Genomic DNA, 22113 nt, shown 5'->3' with positions numbered 1-22113 from the left:
TTCCGCGGTCAAACAGGCCGAGCAGCGCCACCAGGCGGCCAACACGGACAGAGCGGCGGACAGGATTAAAGGGCCCATAGCGGTTCGAAAAAAAAACCCGGGCCATATTCTGGGACCCAGAGCTGGGAAAAACCAGGGGCAGAGTCCTGAAAGCGTCTCATGAAAAAAAACCTTTTCCTTCTTTCTTAATAGCGGTAATATAAAAGTCCTCTCAAGACTAGTTGGCCTCACTAACGCCCAGCATGTACTCTTTTGAGGGGAAAAAAATGGATTTTAAAAATATGTTCAAGGGCAAAATCTTCCAAAAAGTACTGTAAACAATGTCTAAGACATCCGGCAGCGTGTTCATGACCACTAAGCTTCCATGAGGGAATCTATAGAGGTGGAATTCTGGTTTGTCGATTTGAAGCTGAAAACGTCTGGCCAGCCAATATTGAGTTAAAAACACCACCAAAAAGAGTATCTCAGTCGGGAAGACATGCACGGCTGCTGTAACGTTTATTATTTGTGATTATAGTGTAAATGTCACGTTGTTTAGCCTGTAAAACCTCCAGTACTGAAGGCTTGTAGTTTACAGTGACCTCTTGTGGCACAACTGTGTCACTGCCGGTAACACAGGCCACTGACTATCAGATCCAGAATCAGAACCCTTTATTGATCCCAGAGGGAAATTGCAGTTGTTACAGTTGCAACCACTTGTGTAGAAGAATAAACACTTCAGTAATTTAAAACAAAGAGAAATTTGCAATATATACACGAGATTTAAGTTCTTATGAACACAGTAAAGTGGCTGTGATAATAAATAGTAAACATCTAGTATAAAGCAGTTCAAATGATTGTACCTCTGAGTTTTTGCACACTATTATTATTATTATTATTATTATTATTATTACACATATGAACAGTTTGGTATGGTATACTGAGGGAGGAGTTATAGAGTTTGATGGCCACAGGTAAGAATGACCTCCTGTGGCGCTCTGTGGTCACTCAGGTAGAATGAGCCTTGCACTGAATGTGCTCCTGTGTCTCCGACACGGCCGTCAGCGAGTCCAGCTCCACACCCACAACATCACCGGCCTTGCGGATCAGTTTGTTGAGTCTACTGGCGTCTGCCGCCCTCAGCCAGCTTCTGCAGCATTATTATTATTATTGCACGTAAAGAATTAAATGTCTGCATAATTAAACGGTTAACATGTAAATAGTGTCATTCGGAGTGATTTGGTGTGAAAGGCTCCATTCTAGACAGTGGTAGTGATAAGAACCAGACGTCCACCTCTTAAAGCTCCCCCCACAGAAAGTTATTATATGTAATAATTATGAATACACTGCCTGATGATAGCGCCCCCCTCCCCCCTCGTGAAAGTCCTCTTATAGATAAACACTCAATGACTGCAGAACAGAGTCGTTCCTTTTTTTAATTGAAATTCAGTCACATTTTTATATTACAGGTAAAAAACTAAATCAAACTAAACTCCGACTCCATGTGCAGATCAGCATGTCAACTGAACACTTCTTATCTGTTTAGCCACAAATTCTAAGTCATGTTTACAGCTACAAACAGCAAGTCCAGCCCGATCTGCAGCACTTCAGCTTTACAAAGGAAATTGTGCAACATCTGGATTACAGAGAAATGCAGTTTCACAATAGAGCAGCCTCAACTGACAGATCTGCTTATGGGTTTGAACAGCTCTGTTCAAACACTGGGGCTGGAAGTCAGAACATGTGCAGAACACGTAACAGCTTGTTACACCCTCCATCAGTCTGAAGAACCCTTTCATGACACAAAGGGTCACTTGAGGGTTCACAGCTCTATATCAAACCATTTTCATTTTCGGCCCCGTCTTGCCATATTCTGGGACCCAGAGCTGGGAAAAACCAGGGGCAGAGTCCTGAAAGCGTCTTATGGAAAAAAAAAACATTTTCCTTCTTTCTTAATAGCGGTAATATAAAAGTCCTCTCAAGACTAGTTGGCCTCACTAACGCCCAGCATGTACTCTTTTGAGGGAAAAAATGGATTTTAAAAATATGTTCAAGGGCAAAATCTTCCAAAAAGTACTGTAAACAATGTCTAAGAAATCGGGCAGCGTGTTCATGACCACTAAGCTTCCATGAGGGAATCTATAGAGGTGGAATTCTGGTTTGTCGATTTGAAGCTGAAAACGTCTGGCCAGCCAATATTGAGTTAAAAACACCACCAAAAAGAGTATCTCAGTCGGGAAGACATGCACGGCTGCTGTAACGTTTATTATTTGTGATTATAGTGTAAATGTCACGTTGTTTAGCCTGTAAAACCTCCAGTACTGAAGGCTTGTAGTTTACAGTGACCTCTTGTGGCACAACTGTGTCACTGCCGGTAACACAGGCCACTGACTATCAGATCCAGAATCAGAACCCTTTATTGATCCCAGAGGGAAATTGCAGTTGTTACAGTTGCAACCACTTGTGTAGAAGAATAAACACTTCAGTAATTTAAAACAAAGAGAAATTTGCAATATATACACGAGATTTAAGTTCTTATGAACACAGTAAAGTGGCTGTGATAATAAATAGTAAACATCTAGTATAAAGCAGTTCAAATGATTGTACCTCTGAGTTTTTGCACACTATTATTATTATTATTATTATTATTATTATTATTATTATTATTACACATATGAACAGTTTGGTATGGTACACTGAGGGAGGAGTTATAGAGTTTGATGGCCACAGGTAAGAATGACCTCCTGTGGCGCTCTGTGGTCACTCAGGTAGAATGAGCCTTGCACTGAATGTGCTCCTGTGTCTCCGACACGGCCGTCAGCGAGTCCAGCTCCACACCCACAACATCACCGGCCTTGCGGATCAGTTTGTTGAGTCTACTGGCGTCTGCCGCCCTCAGCCAGCTTCTGCAGCATTATTATTATTATTGCACGTAAAGAATTAAATGTCTGCATAATTAAACGGTTAACATGTAAATAGTGTCATTCGGAGTGATTTGGTGTGAAAGGCTCCATTCTAGACAGTGGTAGTGATAAGAACCAGACGTCCACCTCTTAAAGCTCCCCCCACAGAAAGTTATTATATGTAATAATTATGAATACACTGCCTGATGATAGCGCCCCCCTCCCCCCTCGTGAAAGTCCTCTTATAGATAAACACTCAATGACTGCAGAACAGAGTCGTTCCTTTTTTTAATTGAAATTCAGTCACATTTTTATATTACAGGTAAAAAACTAAATCAAACTAAACTCCGACTCCATGTGCAGCATGTCAACTGAACACTTCTTATCTGTTTAGCCACAAATTCTAAGTCATGTTTACAGCTACAAACAGCAAGTCCAGCCCGATCTGCAGCACTTCAGCTTTACAAAGGAAATTGTGCAACATCTGGATTACAGAGAAATGCAGTTTCACAATAGAGCAGCCTCAACTGACAGATCTGCTTATGGGTTTGAACAGCTCTGTTCAAACACTGGGGCTGGAAGTCAGAACATGTGCAGAACACGTAACAGCTTGTTACACCCTCCATCAGTCTGAAGAACCCTTTCATGACACAAAGGGTCACTTGAGGGTTCACAGCTCTATATCAAACCATTTTCATTTTTCTTGAAGAACCATCATTTCAAGAGTGTAGAGCACTGAAGTTTATGGTTTTGGACGCAGCCGCATGTTACCAGCAAAAAACCTACCTTGGCATCTTCTACTGCTCCTATTGATCTACCCAGGCTCCGCCCACAAATGCATTCCTTTATAGCAACTGTTGCCATGCTGGGGGAAAAACAAACAATCTCATTCCAACTAAGGGATTCAGGTTCATACACAACACTGAGCTGGATGAGTCTTTATAGAGATACCAACACCTATGACTACCTACTTAAAAGGATGGTTCTTCCAGGGTTCCTTAGTACAGAAAACGCTTTTATATACAGAATCATGAACGCTCAAAAGAACCCTATGCACGGTTAAACGGTTCTCTGCATCGCGAAACGTCCAACAGCGGCTACAAATCAACGCATTTGTGGGCAGAGCCTGGAAAGAGGGTGTTATTACAGCAAGGTTTACAGTAACTCGGCTCCTCATCCCGACTCAAGCACACAGATGGGGAACGCAGAGTGTGACATCTTTAAGTTTTAGCACTGGAGCTACGAGACTAATGTAGCTAACAAGTAATGGAATCTAATACCCCACCAATTAGCGCGGTGCTAATTGCATGTTTAAATCATCACAAAGCTGCCTGGAGCCACGTGGAGCTGCTCAGCATCTCAGACAGACTTGATTATGTGGTTTCTGACACTGAATGACTCACAGTTCTCTATAAACACCCCCCCCCCTTACGCATCCTCTACAGAGAGCACTCTTAAATATATGATTTCTCTGCTAATTTAAATCACACAATTTCATTTTTTTGGCTGAACATGACTTTTACACAGACCACATTTCATGTTTTGTGTTAAATTAAGCAAATAAAGTCTAATTTTCATTAAAATTTGCAGAAGTGTGTTCTCTGTAGAGAATATGTTCACTTATTTGCACTTCGGCAAAAAACATTAACTTCAGCAGGGGCACCCAAACATTTGCAGAGTACTGTGTACGTTTCGACCCAGCCACAAACAGAGCTGATGGGGAGGGGGGTTTGATGTGAAGTCACTGGAAGCGGTTGGAGACGTTCCGCAGCGCTGCCTGTGCTCCGGCCTGCTGCTGCTGTAGCTGGTGGCGAAGCTGCTGAGAATAAGGGTCCTCCAAAGACTTGACAGTGACCACGCTCTTCGGCCCCGTCTTCCACTCCACCCCGCTGTCGTCCACCACCGAGGCTTCCACGGTAACATTGTGGCTGCCCAGGATGGAGAAGTTGAGCAGGAACTGGGTGCTGAAATAGTCGTTGTGAGGCTCCACCCGCTGCTCGATCTCATTAGTCTTAGTATCAAGAGGAATCTGAGAACAGCAACAGGAGGAAGGGTGGGACAGAAAGAGAGAGAGAGAGGAAACCTCTGTTACAGGAATGCTGTCTGCTTACAAACCCGTTCACAAGGTTTAAATGAAGAAGGTCCATTTGAATTACAATCCGTTGGTCCAAAGAGTCCGTCTACATTAAAGCTGCAATTAAAGGGCCCGTATGATTGGCAGACATGCATGCATCAAAAATTGCTTTATGATAATCATTTGTATCAGTATCCTCATCACGGATACTGATACCGGGTTTAATTGCAGTTTCGGCACTGAAATAGTTTGGCATCTGTGCAACAGTACTAAAAAGATACTGTAATAAAGTCAGCCTGTTGTAATTATCTTAATAAAAGGGATTAATAGGGGTTGAAAAATAACCATTTTAAACAAATTATTGCTGTTTATGGTCCAGAACATCACACAAAAGTTTTGACCTCGGAGGGAAAAATTAAATTCTGGCCCTTTAAATTTCACACCATCGCTGTGCTCACCTTAAAGTCTGGTCCGGATTTAGCCTGAAGAGTGGAGCTCACATTGAGACAGACGGACTGGATCTTCCGGAAGAGTCCCGGGGTGGAGCCATGCTGGACCACGCCCTCCACCTTCAGCGTGAGATGCTGGTTGTTCTGCACTGGGATCGGTTCGTTGGGAGTGCGAGGAGAAGGAGAGAGAGCAAGCTGGACAAGGAAGGGAGAAATAAAAATCACTGGAAAGACTGAGTACTAGAGACTCTGACTGATGATCAATGTAAAACGCACTACATATTTAAATAAGAGACTATAAAGTAACATTTAGTATAGGATTACGGTCATAAAAAGCATCAAAACTTTCGTTTCATGTACATTTAGGCCTTTTCTGCTGGTCCATTCATCACGAAATGCTGGACAGCTGCCATTTCCAAATGGTGTTTTAGAAAAAAAAAAAAAAACAGCAGGCAAATAAATAAATAATAAATAAATAAAGTAGGTCTGAGGCCAATAAATAGCATAAATATTAAAGGCTTGATTTTAAAAGATCCCCTTGACTCAAAAATGTGTGTAAAAACGGGAGTGTGTTCAAGGCCAATCAATGAGTGTTAAATTGTAAGACGATGTAAATATCAGTCATTTTGTATAAAATATACACCGCCGTAAATAGTTGACAAGTTTCTCTTTCCATATTTTGACTAAAACTGTTGGGAACTGGAACGAAATGTCCCCAGTCGTCACTTGGTTCTAAATCATTGCTGCAAAATCACATCCTCCCATAGGCAATGACTGGTCGCCTGCCTGCTAGTCTAAACGTTCAAGCCACATAAATAAAACAGCCCGTTTTATTCGAAGAGATGAACCAAGGTATGTCAATGTCCTATTGTACCTTTCTCAGGAACAAAAATGAAATGAGAAAAACAGCATACAGGCTTACCTTGATGCTGGTTGACTGCAGCTTTAGGAAGAAATACCTCTGGAAGGACAGTGGAACTTTGAGCAGGGCGATGACCGCATCACACAGACAGCCAGTGTGCTGAAACGAGAGAGGAAACAAAAACCATACAATCAGCAGAAAAGGAGAAGAAAAGACAAGATCAGGCTAAGATCAAGATTAAGATCAACAAGAACCATCATCCCAACCATAATAGGTCATCCTGCGTTAACAGGACTGCACTGCACAAACCAGCAAGACATGGACTATATACAGTGACGTTTGACCAGACTCTCTCAGCCGGGGTGCCATCCAGCATTGCCAGGTGTGAAGTTAAAACGATAGTTATGTATCTTGCAATGAAAATGCAGTTTATTAGTCGCCCCATACATCAAAGTTTGTCTCACAGGCTTCTTTCCTCGTGGCACATCAGCCCTGGGGTCAGCATATGACTGTGGCTGATGTAAATACCCTACTACAGTGTTCTTTCATTTTCATTACCGCACAATGATTGCGAGACTGTGAAACTAAGCAAACACACTAGAATGGAAAGATTTTGGACAAGAAACGTCTAGAAGTTTCTCTTATTTATTCATCCATCCACCCATCCATCCATTTTCTAAGCCGCTTCTCCGTCAGGGTCGCGGGGGGGTGCTGGAGCCCGTCCCAGCAGTCTTCGGGCGAAAGGCAGGACACACCCTGGACAGGTCGCCGGTCCATCGCAGGGCAGACAGACAGACACAGACAGCCACTCACACACTCACACCTAGGGGCAATTCAGCATGTCCAATCGACCTGACTGCATTATTATTTATTTTTATCATTACCAGGTAGGAGACGGGAGGGTGTTTCCTGCTCAGGGACTCCACTTCTTCCAGAACGAGGTTAAACACGCCCATCATCCTGCGCTCATACTTGCTCTCCGCCTGAACTGAACCCAACGTGCCAAAATCCTGGAAACTGAAACACAAACCAAGTCAGAGGCTTCAATGCCGAGACAAGTCTGGGTATATCTATACTGACCCCACACACTGTGAGGAGGATGGCGGAAAAACAACCTCCAAGGATCACAGAAGGGGCACTGCAGAAATTGTTTGTCTTGGGGTCAGAACGTCCCACAAACTACAATCAAACACCACCTACGGTAAATAACCACAGGTTTTTTGGGGGCTTGCCAGAGGAATGCCTCTGCTGTCAAGGGCCAACAATCTCAAGTGTCTACGGTTACAGTAAATGTTACTGAAACTTTCAGTGTGACCGTGCTTGATGGTCAGATGAGACCAAAACAGAGGGCGGCTCTGGCAACAAACACCAGAGGTGAGTTTGGCATGGACCCACAGTTCGATAGGCAGAAAGGTTCATGTTTTAAAGTGTGTGTTTGCATTGATTTACCAGGCTTTTATAGCGGCTGGTACAACTAGCCCCTCAGTCTGCTACAATAACTCTGTCTAGGGGGCAAGTTGTAACCTCAGTTGGCATTTTCAGCAAAACGTTCATGTTCAGGTATTGAAAATAAAGAAGCACAGCAAATGTGTTCAGGCTAGCTGTATTAAAAAAGAAAGAAAAAAAACACTGCACAGATTGTTAAAAAGCAAAAAGCTGAAGTGTGTTTTTGTTGTGGTTCGTTTTTGGTTGTACTGTATTCTCCACTGCTGTATTTGGAGTGGGGCTTTGTTGATGGTAATGGTGACTAGGTCGGACTGAGTTTCCCACATACGGTCTACCCTGGGAACATTAGAGCAGTTCAGCAAATGAAACGTCCTCCAAATGAAACCCTTCTTTAATGCTGAGTGATGTATATGTTCAGTCTTACCTGGCTGTTTGAGGTTCAAGTATTAAAGCTTCAATCACATAAGAGATCAGCAGGCAGCTCTGTTGTTGCCTGACAGACACGTTAAAGAAAATATTAACTTGTATTATGTGTATTAGCCCTGAATTGTTAAAAAGTATAAGCCTCTTACATAAATCTCACACACACACACACACACACACACACACACGTACGTCTACTACTAATAATTAGTAATTAACTAAAGTCAGAAACCCCTGAGTATCAAAAATATTGTCATATTACAATCATACATTTTACAGATAGATTCTGATGTTATGATGAAAGTTTTCTCTCCTTCTACCTGGGGAAATAAGTTTTCATACAAAAAGCTTGTGAGAAAAGCCGAAGTTTACACTGCATTGAAGTTGTTGGTAGATTATCCACTAAAACAGGCCCCTCACCAGAGCAATCTGCCAGTACTGTTATAATTAGTGCCTCTTTTAGTAAATTTACCCCATAAAATTCATTTTCCAGTAGTGTCTCTTATTATTATTTATTTATTTATTTATATTATGGTGACATTCTCTTCTCTTTGCCACCAATGCTCTCACCCTTAGACTAAGTAGAGCATGCTGGGTAAGCGTGTATGCGACTTCACAGACAGGAATCTCATATTAAATCAAGACTTTATCCTGGAACGCTCCATTATGAAAGATGAAAACCTGTGGCTGGGTCATTTACTGTCTCTGCTCACAGTCTTTGAAGGATACAGCTCAACGTTGCGGAGCGTGGCGGAGTCTGCGTCAAAGGACGACTGGTACAGGTCAGCGTAGCGGCCAGCAAGACTCCGAAACTCATCCATGGACAATTTCATCTGAGCAAAGACGACACATTTGACACGATTTCAAATATGCATTACCAACACCATTAAAATGAAATGTTTTTATTAATTTCACTAATTTTACCAGAATTTAAAATGTGCTACAAAAAATGTTTGACTTTGCTACTTTAATATAATCATTATTGATTAGATTAAATTAATGATTTATTTATATAAAAAATAATTTGATTCATCATTTAAATTCTGATATTTTGGTGAAAAATAAAATAAAATAAAATAAATAAATTTGACCTCAATCCAAACGGCTGTAATGACAGAAATGACAGAACATCCTGCAGGACTAATGAAACAGAAGAAAGGTGAGTGGAGATGCGTGTGCCCACTGGCATGTGCGTCACCTGCAGTGAGATTCTGCCACAGCGCTGCAGCTCGTTTCCAGAGGTCAGAGCGATGCTGGTGGCGATGGCCGGGGGTGGGCTGGTCTTCAGGCTGTTGCAGGTACAGATGAGCTGTGCTAAAGCCTGCAGTGTGTCCATCCGCAGCTTTATAAACTCACACTGAAACGCCAGCGGACTCAGAGGGGTGCTGGCAGCCTGCGTACAGAACGGGACAGCAGACGGAAAAAAACAGAGGACAGAAAAGCACCAATTTAACTCACATACACCGTCTACACTTACATACAACTTCCCAAACTGCCCATTCAGAAAAACTGCTAACTAAGGCGTTTCATACGAGCAGCTTTATTTCTTTCTTTTCTGCTTTTTAGTATGTTATAGACACAACGCTGTTGAGCTGTCAGAAGCAGACAGACATGGCAAAAACCTTTCTTTCCATTTTCAAATAAATAAATAAAAACTTAAGAAAAAAATGCCTGCATCCACACAAGAAAGCAAAAACTCTTGCAAGCCCATTAGAGGGCAGTAAGACCCTATAAGATCATTCACCAACCGTTCTTAAGAAGAACTTTCTTATTAAAACCGACTTACGCAGTTGCCACGAAGATTGTTTTATTTCTTAGAATCTTATTTTATTTGGGATTTGTTGTCGGGTAATAACAGAATCTACAAACACTCAAGGTGTAAATAATTCTGCAGTTTAAGAACTTTTTCTTAGGACTAGGGCTCCATCGATACTTATAGAGAGAATGTGTTGTTTAAATCCACACCCGTCTTTAGCTTCAGTGTACAGTGTTGGCAGCACTTCTTAGTTTGTCTTTGCTTAGTGTTTGGCATGCAGCCTATTTTTTTCAGCCTATATTTGTTCATGGACTGTTTTCGTACAGGGCGAGTGTATAAATCATGGGCTTCGTCTGCACACGATGGACTATTCAGACGTACATATGTAAGATTTCTAAAATCACACTGTCCTGTAAAGCTAGACATGCACAACCACAAGATTTCAACGAGACGTAAAACTCAAAACACGATCTCCTCAGATGCGAGTCCTGCCGTCGCTGTGCTACAGAGTTGTTGGAAGAAACAGATGATTATAAGCGTGAAACTTGCCTTACTTACAGAAGTGAAAAAATTAGGACAATGTTGGTGAACGAGGCCCATTGTGAGCGCACTGCAAAGCAATAGCAGAGATTTTCCGTTCTTATTTCCTATTATTTTTAATTTATTTAATCATTTTGATGCTTTTTAACAAATATCCTCTTTTACAGCATTAAAAGGGCCTTTAGCATGAGTCACATTCATAGGATGGCCCATACTGATGTTATAGGATATATTATTACATTATTATAGGATATATTATAACATTATTAAAGTAATAGAATTTATTCATTTGGTCTGATTCAAACAGCTCAATAAAAGCTTATGTGCTTTACACTTTGTTCATAAAATTATAAGCCTGTGTTAACATTTTATATCTACTGCAAAAATGCATTTTTATTCTTATTTATTAACCAGACGGACAGCGTGCGGAATGTAATTTATACAGCTGATCAGCAGTTTGAGACAGCAGTACTGGAGCGACCATGGAGAGAACACTCCATCCTCTTCACTCCACGCCACTCAAATACTCTGCTGACCAATCAATGAAAACACATTGAAAAGATCCTGACCGTGAGTGAAGCGAATCCTTTCTGGTAGGACTTCAGTGCCTCAGTGATGGCCCCCATGGCCCCGCTGTAGTCTCCGTCCTCCAGCCCGCTCAGGCAGCGCTCAGCCTGAGAGAACTCCATCAGGCTGTTCAACCAGAAGTAGAAATGCTCGGAGGCCACACGAGTCCTGAGGCTCTGGTAAAGCTCACTGGACAGCTCATGGCAGCCCTGCACAGGAGAGAGAAAGCCAGAGCTAGAAAATGCACCAAATGTCACTCATCTGATTATTAACAACATGTAATGTTTTTAAATGCACCTTCCATGCGTTCACTTTGTTGCCCTCCCCCAGATCAAGATGCTGATTAGACAGCATGATTATTGCACAGGTGTGCCTTAGGCTGACCACAATAAAAGGCCACACTAAAATGTGCAGTTTTACAGTATTGGGGCTGTCGGGGGGGTCAGAAAACCAGTCAGTGTTATGAAGCCACGCTGTTGTAACACGTGCAGAATGTGGCTCGGCATCGTCTTGCTGAAATAAGCAGGACGTCCCTGAAAAAGACGCTGCTTGGATGGCGGCAGATGTTGCTCCAAAACCTGTATGTACCTTTCAGCATTAATGGGGCCTTTACAGATGTGCAAGTTACCCCTGCCATGGGCACTAACACCCCCCCACACCATCAGAGATGCTGGCTTTTGAACTTTACGCTGAAAACAATCCAGACAGTCCTTTTCCTCTTTGGCCCGGAGGACACGACGTCCATGATTTCCAAAAACAGTGTGAAGTGTGGACGCGTCAGACCACAGGACACTTTTCCACTCTGCGTCAGTCCATCTCAGATGAGCTCGAGAAACTTTTTGTTCTTAAACTGTTGGACTATTTGCTCATGCAGTTGTTCACTAAGTGGTGAACCTCGCCCGTCCTTGCTTGTGAACGACTGAGCCTTTCAGGGATGCTCCCTTTATACCCAATCAGGACACTCACCTGTTTCCAATTAACCTGTTCACCTGTGGAATGTTCCAAACAGGTGTTTTTTGAGCATTCCTCAACTTTCCCAGTCTTTTGTTGCCCCTGTCCCAACTTCTTTGGAACGTGTTGCAGGCATCAAATTCAAAATGAATGAATATTTGAAAAAAACAATAAAGTTTATCCGTTTGAACATTAAATATCTCGTCTTTGTAGTGGATTCAATTGAATATAGGTTTAAAAGGATTTGCAAATCATCTTCATATTCTGTTTTTATTTATGTTTTTGTCCTAACTTCATTGGAATTGGGGTTGTACATAGAAAAAGTCTTAGATCTTTGAGTTCAGCTCATGAAAAACGGGAGCAGAAACAAAAGTGTTATGTTTATATTTCTGTTCAGTGTAATAACACTGATGATGCTATAACAGATTTAATCACAACTCTGGAAAAGGGAACCGAGAGAACTAGAGGACTAATTAAATTTGAAATGGCCTGGTAAAGTATACTAAATATTAAATTACGTTAAAATATGAAATTAAAATACATGCTTTCTCAGAGGCATTTAAAGCTGAATCCCAGTTTCCTGAGACGCCTTGCCTTTGAAGCATCATCAGCATTAATATGTTAATTCAAAGGCATAAATAAAATAACAAATTACACATAAAAGAATCCTTTCTTTAAGTTTTTCAGAAAGTGTGGCCTATTTTTCGGTTTCAGTAACGAATTCTAATTTTGGTGCATTACTGATGTCCCTCCCAATGCCCCGCCCACGACGAGTAATACTGTGAATCTGACCATGCGTGAGGCCTGCCGGGCGATGCGATAAACAGTCCAGCCATTCGCTGAGGCCTCCAGCTGCTGTCGGATCACAGTCTTCACCTCCGCACCGAGAGACGACTGACTGGCCACAAACACCACCGTCGCCAAGGAAACCTGCCAAACAGAGATTTCATTATACAGAAACACTGGGCTGAGTATCGAAACTCAATACTTTCATGGTATTGACTATATTACTTTAATAAAGCTCACATCTAATTACAATAATAAGACATAATATCACTCATGTGGGGTTAAAGGCTTTTGGATGCACAGACTGCAGGCTGCCCCTTACACTGGGACACCCCTTACGCTTGGTATGGTTCAATAGTTCTTAGCATGGTTTGGTCATTTTTCTGGTATTATTTGCTGTAGGTCTGTTAGCTTTTAGTATAAATTGGTAGTTCTTGGTGTCTTTTGTCAGTTTCTGGTGTGGTCTGCTTGCTCTTTGTTTACTCTGTTTTTGTTTTGTATGATTTAGTCGTTCTTGGTAGGGTTTGGCAGTGTTTAGTCTGCTCTGGTAGTTCTTGGTAGGGTTTAGTTTTTGGTATAATTTGACAGATTTTGGTATGGTTTGGTCATTTTTGCTATGTTTTGGTTGTTTTTGGTATGTTTTGGTAGTTACTGCTGTATGTTTTCTTGTATGGTTTAGTAAGTCTTGGCATGCTTAAGTTGTTGACAGTTTTTCATATGATCTGGCAGTTCTTGGTATCACTGGTATATCATAACATGGCTTGATAGCTTTGTTTACTGTTTATATGATCTGGTAGTTTTTTTGCAGTGGGTTTGGTAGTTTTTCCTCCTTTTCCTTAATTAGCACGAAGCTAACTGCCCCAAAACATTTTTACATTCACGGCATTTGGCTGACGCTCTTATCCAGAGCGACTTGCAATTTGATCATTTTTACACAGGTAGGCGAAGGTGGTGTTAGGAGTCTTGCCCAAGGACTCTTATTGGTATAGTGTAGGGTGTTTGCCCAGGTGGGGGACTGAACCCCAGCCTACAGCCTGGAAGGCAGAGGTGTTAACCACAACACTAACCAACCACGTGAAGATGCATCTCTAATATAATATATATTGATTATGTGGTTTCTGACACTGTTATCTATAAACATGGTCATAGATGCAGGACAGCACCCTCTATCCCATTACTTTATTATTATTATTATTATTATTATTATGTAAACCTGACCAGTAGCTCCTGCTGCTTTTCTGAGCTGGTGTTGCCGGCGCTCCTGTACAGCTCCACCAGATCTCCCAGCATGCTCTCGCCCAGAACAGGCAGCTGTGTGGCAATGGCTGCCAAAGCATGACAGATCAGGATCCGTGCAGCGTCGCATGCGTAGTGCAGCTGAGCCAACAAAAACTCCACACATGATTGGCTGAGGTGAGGACGACCCTTCAGCATCCGCACCAGAGACGCCAGGGCTGTCTGAGAGTGAGAGAGAGATTTATTAAACAGTTATGAATAAGTAAAAATAAATAAGCACTGTCCAACAATTATATTCAAAAACATAATTATAAATAGAATAAACAGCAATTGTACGTTAAAATGTTCAGATGTTTGCTTCTGCATAAAAATGTTTACATCATACACACGTCAACGGTTTAACTCATCCGTGACTGTTGCCACTAGTTCATACAGCTTGTGGTTTTATGTTGCAGGAGGGGATCTTGAGGAGAGCCGAAGCTCCACAAAGATGCTTATTTGTTAGTTTGCTGGTGACAAAAGCAGCAGCTTGCTGCCTCATTCAAAGACACAGGAGCCGGTTTTGTACGACTGAGCACACCTGCCCAACAATTATCAGCCAAGAAGGCCCCCGAGGGGACAGAGTTTCCTATAAGGACTTGTGGCTGTACTCACTTTGAGTGTGGCCTGTGCAGAAGCGCTGGAATCCTGACTGCACAGCAGTAATAACGACTCCATCCCCAACACCGTGTCCTGCTCCAGCTGAACAAAATCTGAAGAAAGTGTAAGGACATACATGAGAGCACACGTATATGGCACATTTTCTGCCCCCCCACCCCTGACCCATAAATTGAAATCAGCATATTAATTGTGCACTAAAATTGGCAGAAAAATGCAATTTTAAGTTTGTTCTGTATGTATATCATTAAAATAAATGCAAATAAATATTAAGACCACAGAAAATGCAGCTAGTGCATTTGGTGATATGTCAGGTGTGCATAGAATTGCATAGAATTGTGTAGAATTGAGTGTAACCACTGTCTAATAGATTGTTGTTTGGGGGGAATACAAATTTCTTCTTTTCAAAAAAAAAGTAATTGATATTCTGTGAGAAAGGCTGATAAAATTTGGTTCCAGATTTCACCTTGATCCCACAACGATCAATAAACCAGGTTTTGGACGCTACCTACAGTTAATACCGGGTTTAGAAATGGTCAAACACACACACACACACATTACATAACTACTTACTGTAATGGTGTTATTTGAATTTATTCTATAATTAAAATAAATAATCATGTGGGACCATTTCCTCTGTTCTAATCTAATCTTACCTGCAATATGAACAGATCTGAACGCGCTGAAGAGCAGTGGCTGGGAAAGTAAAGTACCTTTCTCTGGACAGGAGATGGCGATGTTGGCCAGCACAGTGATCCCGTGGGCCGCCACGGCCAAGTTGCTATGGTAACAGCACTCCTGCGCCAGCTTAACCAGGTCAGTGAGGTGAGGAGCCGGTGAGGATTCACCTTAAAGAAAAGAGAGCTCATTTAGCCAGAACGTCCTGTAACATAAGAGTTTAAGAAGTGCGAAAACTCATACTAACAACTGCCAATACAGCATTTGAGTATAAAGCTTAAATATATATAAATAAAATTATATCAGGTGATCTTATCGATTATCAAAATGTTCAGGCCCTGGAAACTGGGGACAGTATGGCCAAGATCTCCTTTCTCTCACTGCACTTTCTGCTATCGGCAGTCTGAAACCAGGCGTGGCACGCCACAGCCGTTAAACACGTGCCTGTGCGTTGACCTCCACCTCACCTCACTACAAATACTGGAAGCCACTAATAAAACTACTCTGTACACGAATCCAAGCCGATTCAGTTTAATTACAATGCAGAATCTTCCAAGAGAGACTCGAGATACAGCTAAGAAACAATGTTTTTCTCTTACTCGTCATCTGCAGTGTCACTACACTTTAATACACACAACACCAACTTACATCATACAGTTACACACGCTCTTACCTGCAGCCGGGCTGAAGTACTGTTTGATGGCGATGGTTCCAGACAGAGTGGAGAGCACTGAGACCATGCCCAGTTTCAGACTGTTATAAGGGGTGCTGAGGGCACACTCACACAACGTCTGCGACACACAAGGCAAAACAAGTTTGTTTCATAAACATCAAATGACGTAAGAGAGCAGAAATTAGTTTGATTAAAACATTACATTTAAAAGTGAAGAAATTAATTAATTTTTTTTCCCCAAAAAACTGAAAATCACACACACACATTTACAGCATTTGGCTGACGCTCTTATCCAGAGCGACTTGCAATTTGATCATTTTACACAGGGAGGCCAAGGTGGTGTTAGGAGTCTTGCCCAAGGACTCTTATTGGTATAGTGTAGGGTGTTTGCCCAGGTGGGGGCTGAACCCCAGTCTACAGTGTAGAAGGCAGAGGTGTTAACCACTACACTAACCAACCAACCAACCACACACACACACGCACACACACACACATCAGTGGTCTATTTAACAGTGGTGTTATCAAATGAAATAGGATTAGAAATATAAAAATTGACACTTTTTTTTCTTTGGACAGTAACAATATCTTTGATATATGTAAATATGTTGGTTTTTGTGACAACACAAAAACAATGAATTCAAAACTGCCTGTTTCGCAGCTTAGTTTCCATATGTGGACTCTCTGGACTGGAAAGTGATTGTAATGATTTGAAATTTTTTAAATGTTTATTTATTATATCAAACTCTTATTTGTATTTGTTTTTCCATCATATATGCGCTTTAAATATGAAAGGAAATCTCAGAATTTCAGATGTTATGCTAATTCGTTTCATTCTGTTTTAATTCTCATGTGCTGAGGGTTTTACCTGAATGTTCTTTTTGGTCCACATGTGAGGAGCTTTCTTGGCCAGCAGTTTCAGGTCCTGAACAGCGAGTCTTTTTACTGCTTTTCTGGGGTCGTCCTTCAGATACTGCAGGAGCAACTGAATCTGCACAAAGACAACAATATAAGTTAACAACCAGCACTGACTAGCTCAAGAAAAGGTCAGCAAAAAAAAAAAACAGCAGAAATTCAGTCTTAAACAAACAAACATTTAAACAATGTTGTCTAGAACGTTTTTGTGTACTATAACATGGTATTCTCATGTCAAAGATGACCAATTTATGGGTTTAAATTGCGTATTCCAACGTCAGCAATGCCAATGCCTGTGAAATTAGACCTCTGCATTTAACCCATCCGTGCAGTGAAACACCCACATACATGCACACTAGTGAACACACACTAGGGCACACTTGCCCGGAGCAGCGGGCAGCCCTATCCACGGCGCCTGGGGAGCAATTGGGGGTTAGGTGTCTTGCTCAAAGGCACTTCAGTCATGGACCGTCAGCTGAGGGGATCAAACCGGCAACCTTCCGGTCACAGGGCTGGTTCCCTAACCTCCAGCCCACGACTGCCCCCATAATAACTGCCCCAAATACCAACATATTTAAGCGTGTTGCCTGTAGAGGATGTGTTTACTTAGGATGTGTTTAGAAAACAATAAATGGAATTTCACTTTGGGTGTTTTGCATATCAAACTTATTGTTTATCACTATAATCACTGGTTAACATATAGATGCAATATTTACTTTTATGATGTATTTTTATTTCTCTATGTCCTTCTTAGAAGAAGACAACCTCATAGGTTGAAATATGCGTTATTAATCACAAAGTGGGGGGCGTTGGGGGCAGAGGTCTGTTTAAAAAAAATAATTAAATAAAAAAAAAACCCATAGGTGCAATATGCATAATATTTTTGCCAATCTGATTAAACTGACCAATACAGTCAGCCAGCTGCTATACAAGATTACAGCTGCAAGATGTCTCTAAATGTTTCACACCCAGTGTAAGTTGAGTATTTGTAATCAGACCTGTTTTGGAATTTCAATGAGTGATGAAGTGGCAAGTTGGGTAAACGTATGCAGAGTAACGATGACCATAGGGGTGGATGGGTAGGAGGACACCAGCTCCTGCAGCAGTTCCCGGCTCCTGGAGGCCAGAGTGGCATCGTGGTGCATGTACTGCAGCATGGGGATCAGCTTCAGCTTCAGATCTACCGGCGTATCCAAACCTGAACGAAAAAATAATAATAATAAAAAGCACATGAAAAAAATTTTAAAATACCCACAGAAGCACACAGTGGCTAAAAATCCTCAACACAGGCATCAATAAAAGAAAAACACACAGTTACAAAAACAAAGATTCATTATTTACCTTGAATCATCTCACTAATCTTGTTGCAAATCCCTGCTGCGAAGTCTCTGAGAGCAAAGAGGCCAAAAACACACAAATAATTATGCTGCAGTTTAACGAAATCTGCTTGCTTTCCAAAACCTAATAATTTTACATCAAAGTAGTGCATAATTACAGCATGACTGCTGCAGTGCAGTTTAAAATAGGACAATAATCAAATTATCCCAATGCAAAAGCTCTTTTCCATCAACCTCATTAAGCTGGTTCTCCATTAATCTCCAGTCAAGTGATTTCTCAGTGTTACAGTTATTTGATATGTAAAAAAACAGCCAAAACTTTGGCGCATATCTGAAAGTCAGATACAAATCATAAACTCAGCTGGAAATATGTTTCATATTTCAACGCCCGCTGACGTTTAAAGGCTCTTACTTTGACTGGGATGAGAAACTGGCAGCGGCGAAGATAGCTGCTTCCACCTCAACGTTGTCGTGCGAGTCCAGGCTCTGGCGGATGCTGTGATGAGCATTTTTCCTCTCAGGGATGATGGACGCGAGGCTGCCCAGCATTCTGTAAATGAACATACATAAAGACCAAAATACAGCCACATCACCACCACCAACTTTAACGAAACCTCAGATGTTACAGTCAAAAGATCAGCAGTAAATAAAGCCCGCTGATATCCTATGAGTTATTTCTCATGAGGAGCTCATTGAAACTAGACACTGAATATTCTATAACCATGAAAGTGTTCAAACTATTATCCTTTCTAAAGCTAATAATGACCTTCCCAATGATACTGCACATGTCTGCAATATGCAAATGAGCCTCTAGCCAATTACTGAATGTATTTTGTGTGCTCTGATCATAATGAGCAACCACAGCCATATAAACATACACCCTTTAGGTCAGACCATGTCACATCAAGCATGTTTTTAAATATGATGGACAAGGCAATCACTGATTCCGTCTGAATGGAGCTTTTAAGGGACAGTAACAAAAACCTGCTTAACTGTAAGACATTCATTTAAGTGATACTTTTTTAATCCCACAAACGGGGAAATTCCATCTCCACATTTAACCCAGCTGGGAAGTGAAACACCACATACACACTAGTGAATACACACACACTAGGGGGCAGTGAGCACACTTGCCGAGAGCGGTGGGCAGCCCTATCCACAGTGCCCGGGGAGCAGTTGGGGGTTAGGTGTCTTGCTCAAAGACACCTCAGTCAGACTGTCGGCTCTGGGGATCGAACCGGCAACCTTCCGGTCGCAGGGCCAGTTCCCTAACCTCCAGCCCACGACTGCCCCCATTAGGGGAGGTAATAAAATAAAATGAAGCTCAGGAGAAAAATAAAATACATAAAAAAATGAAGGAAATACGTCCTTCGAATGATAACCAACTAAAAATCTATAAAAGACTCTGTACCGGAGTGTGATGGCTCTGGCGACAGGATCGTTGCTATGGATGACAGAAAAAACCCTTTTAACAAACTCGTCCACGTTCAGAATCTTCTCCAGGTGCTTTTCGCTCTGTTGGGTCACTTTCAGCACACACAGCCGCAAGAAGTTATTCCTGAAGCAATAAAACGTGGGTTAAGATTTATGGTCACACACATCATCGCTGTACATCACGTACCCAGTGCTCACTAACTACACAGGACTTTACTGAAGCTGCAGAGCAACTTGTTGAGATTCAAAAAGATCCTGCTGACCAGAACATACCCCAGTCTGAAAATGTCGGCTAGTTTCAGAAAGGCCGAGTTGATGAGGATGGGGAAAGGATATTTCTGGAAGAGTTTGGGGAAAAGTACCACGGCTTCACACTGCTCCCCCAGCTTACAGGATCTCAGTCCTTTGGTCAGAGACAAGAAATGAGTAAAAGAAGAAATCAGAATTAAACCATTCAGCCGAGACAACAACAGTTATATTCTTTAATAAATGATATTTCTACATAAAATCTGTCATAAATATGATCATATAAAGTATATTCTTTAATAAGATAGATCTCTAACTCAGACATTAGACTTTTCTGTACTTAAGTCATTTAAAGGGTAGTTGTGGGCTGGAGGTTTGGGAACCAGCCTCGTGACCGGAAGGTCGCTGGTTTGATCCCCAGAGCTGACAGCACATAACTGAGGTGTCCTTGAGCAAGACACCTAACCCCCAACTGCTCCCCGGGTGCTGCGGATTGGGCTGCCCACCGCTCCGGGCAAGTGTGCTCACTGCCCCCTAGTGTGTGTGCGCTCACTAGTGTGTATGTGGTGTTTCACTTCACGGATGGGTTAAATGTGGAGGTGAAATTTCCCCGTTGTGGGACTAATAAGGGTCTCTTAATCTTTATAAACCATGAAAAGATTTCACGTAACGTTTTCATCCCATATGAAAGCGCCTTTCTGCCCCATAATAAAGCAGGTCTCTATTTCAACATCAGATCATGTGAGCTTTGAGCACTACACACTTCGTGGTTCTCCCCAGGTTCTACACGGGTCCTTCAGTAAAGCCAATAGTTCTAATTAGAACCATGAGTTCTATATGAAACCATATCATGTTTACATGGTTCTTTGTGTGACAAACAGGTTCTCCAGACTGACAGTAACGGTGCTGTATGTGGACCTACAAAGAACCTTCTTGAAAACGGCACCAAAGAGTTCTGCTTTAAAAAGGCGCCTCTTCAGGGATCCTTTAGTAATGAAAGTGGCTCTACTTAGAACCATGAACACTTAAAGAACCCATTGCATGCTTGAATGGTTGCTTGCACTTTGAAAGGTTTCCTCAGATTGATGGAGAAGGTGCTGTAGATGCTTCTACATAGAATGTGCTTTTGTTTTTAAGGGGTATCTATAGCATTAAAAAGGGGGTTATCTATGATTACACGTCTGACATCGTCACAACAGACAGCAGAACCCTTTCTAGTGCCATAAGAACCCTTTCCAGAAAGGTTTATTGTCACAGCACCATGTGAAGAGCCCTCTCACGACCCAAAGAACTTCAATCATGCGAAGGGTTCTTTGGAGGGCTCACGGATCCAAGCTATATAACTTAGAACCATTTTCTTTACTAAAGAACCCTTGAAGAACCGTCGTTTTTAAGTGCGGTCACGGTGTCAGGCTTGTAGCAATGGAAGAACCTTGTTTCGTTGTGACTATAAACGCATAAACAGCGCGTTCTCCATCTGTCCGGAGAAGCGTTTCACCAACCAAAGAACTCGACGTGGAACTAATGGTTCTAAAACACTGCCTTTACTGAAGAACCCTCTATGTGCCGTCTTTTAAGAGCGCACATAATCGAGCGGGTCTGGAAGCGTCTTAAGCTTCGTTACTTTACTATGGGGCTATGGCTAAAGCTAAAGCTAAGCTAAGGCTAAGGCCAGCTGTGTTCACCTTTGTCCAGCTCCATTAGGGCTGAATTAGCGTCCAGCTCCTGCTCTCCATATCCAGCCTCCGATAAGAAGGAACGCGCCGTGGAAAGAGACATTTTTATTCAAGCCTTATTGAGTTCTAACACCGCTAACTAGCGAAGGCTAATCCAGCCATTCGTTACCCCGTCTCCTCTCGACATTAAAGCGGAGTGCCGCCCCCTGCTGGCCGGCAGGTTTCACAGCCCAAAAATAGAAAACAAAAACAGCCTATGATTTCTATTATTATAAATAAATAACGGCTTCGTCCCCAAATGAGTTACTTCAAATTTAACATCTCATTATGTCAATATAGTATCAGAGGATCATATTAAAGGGCCCATATCCTACACTTTTCTTGCATTATGCATATCCATAAAGGGAGGTCCACTGCAGGTTTCTGGGGTTTATATATATATATATATATATATATATATATATATATATATATATATATATATATATATATATATATATATATTTTTTTTTTTTTTTTTTTTTAATC

The 22113-nt window shown here is 41.7% G+C and overlaps 1 protein-coding gene across 1 annotated transcript; it reads right to left on the bottom strand.

Moving 5' to 3' along the window:
• Window positions 1–3153: 3153 nt before the first annotated feature.
• ints7 (integrator complex subunit 7) lies at window positions 3154–21776 on the bottom strand. Its single transcript, XM_017695657.2, has 20 exons — window positions 21595–21776; window positions 19937–20066; window positions 19641–19787; window positions 18642–18779; window positions 18234–18280; window positions 17891–18090; window positions 16846–16968; window positions 15981–16098; window positions 15343–15477; window positions 14627–14724; window positions 13955–14194; window positions 12743–12880; window positions 11002–11208; window positions 9335–9529; window positions 8866–8969; window positions 8138–8206; window positions 7152–7284; window positions 6328–6426; window positions 5415–5600; window positions 3154–4911 (listed from the first exon to the last, which is right to left on the bottom strand). Exons 1-20 carry the CDS (start codon window positions 21686–21688, stop codon window positions 4624–4626), a joined length of 2889 nt encoding a protein of 962 aa, XP_017551146.1. The 5' UTR covers window positions 21689–21776; the 3' UTR covers window positions 3154–4623.
• Between the last annotated feature and the right edge of the window lie 337 nt (window positions 21777–22113).

This window comes from Pygocentrus nattereri, chromosome 4 (genome assembly GCF_015220715.1).
Source record: "Pygocentrus nattereri isolate fPygNat1 chromosome 4, fPygNat1.pri, whole genome shotgun sequence".
NCBI lineage: Eukaryota > Metazoa > Chordata > Actinopteri > Characiformes > Serrasalmidae > Pygocentrus > Pygocentrus nattereri.
This window is presented reverse-complemented; position numbering and strand designations above follow the sequence as displayed.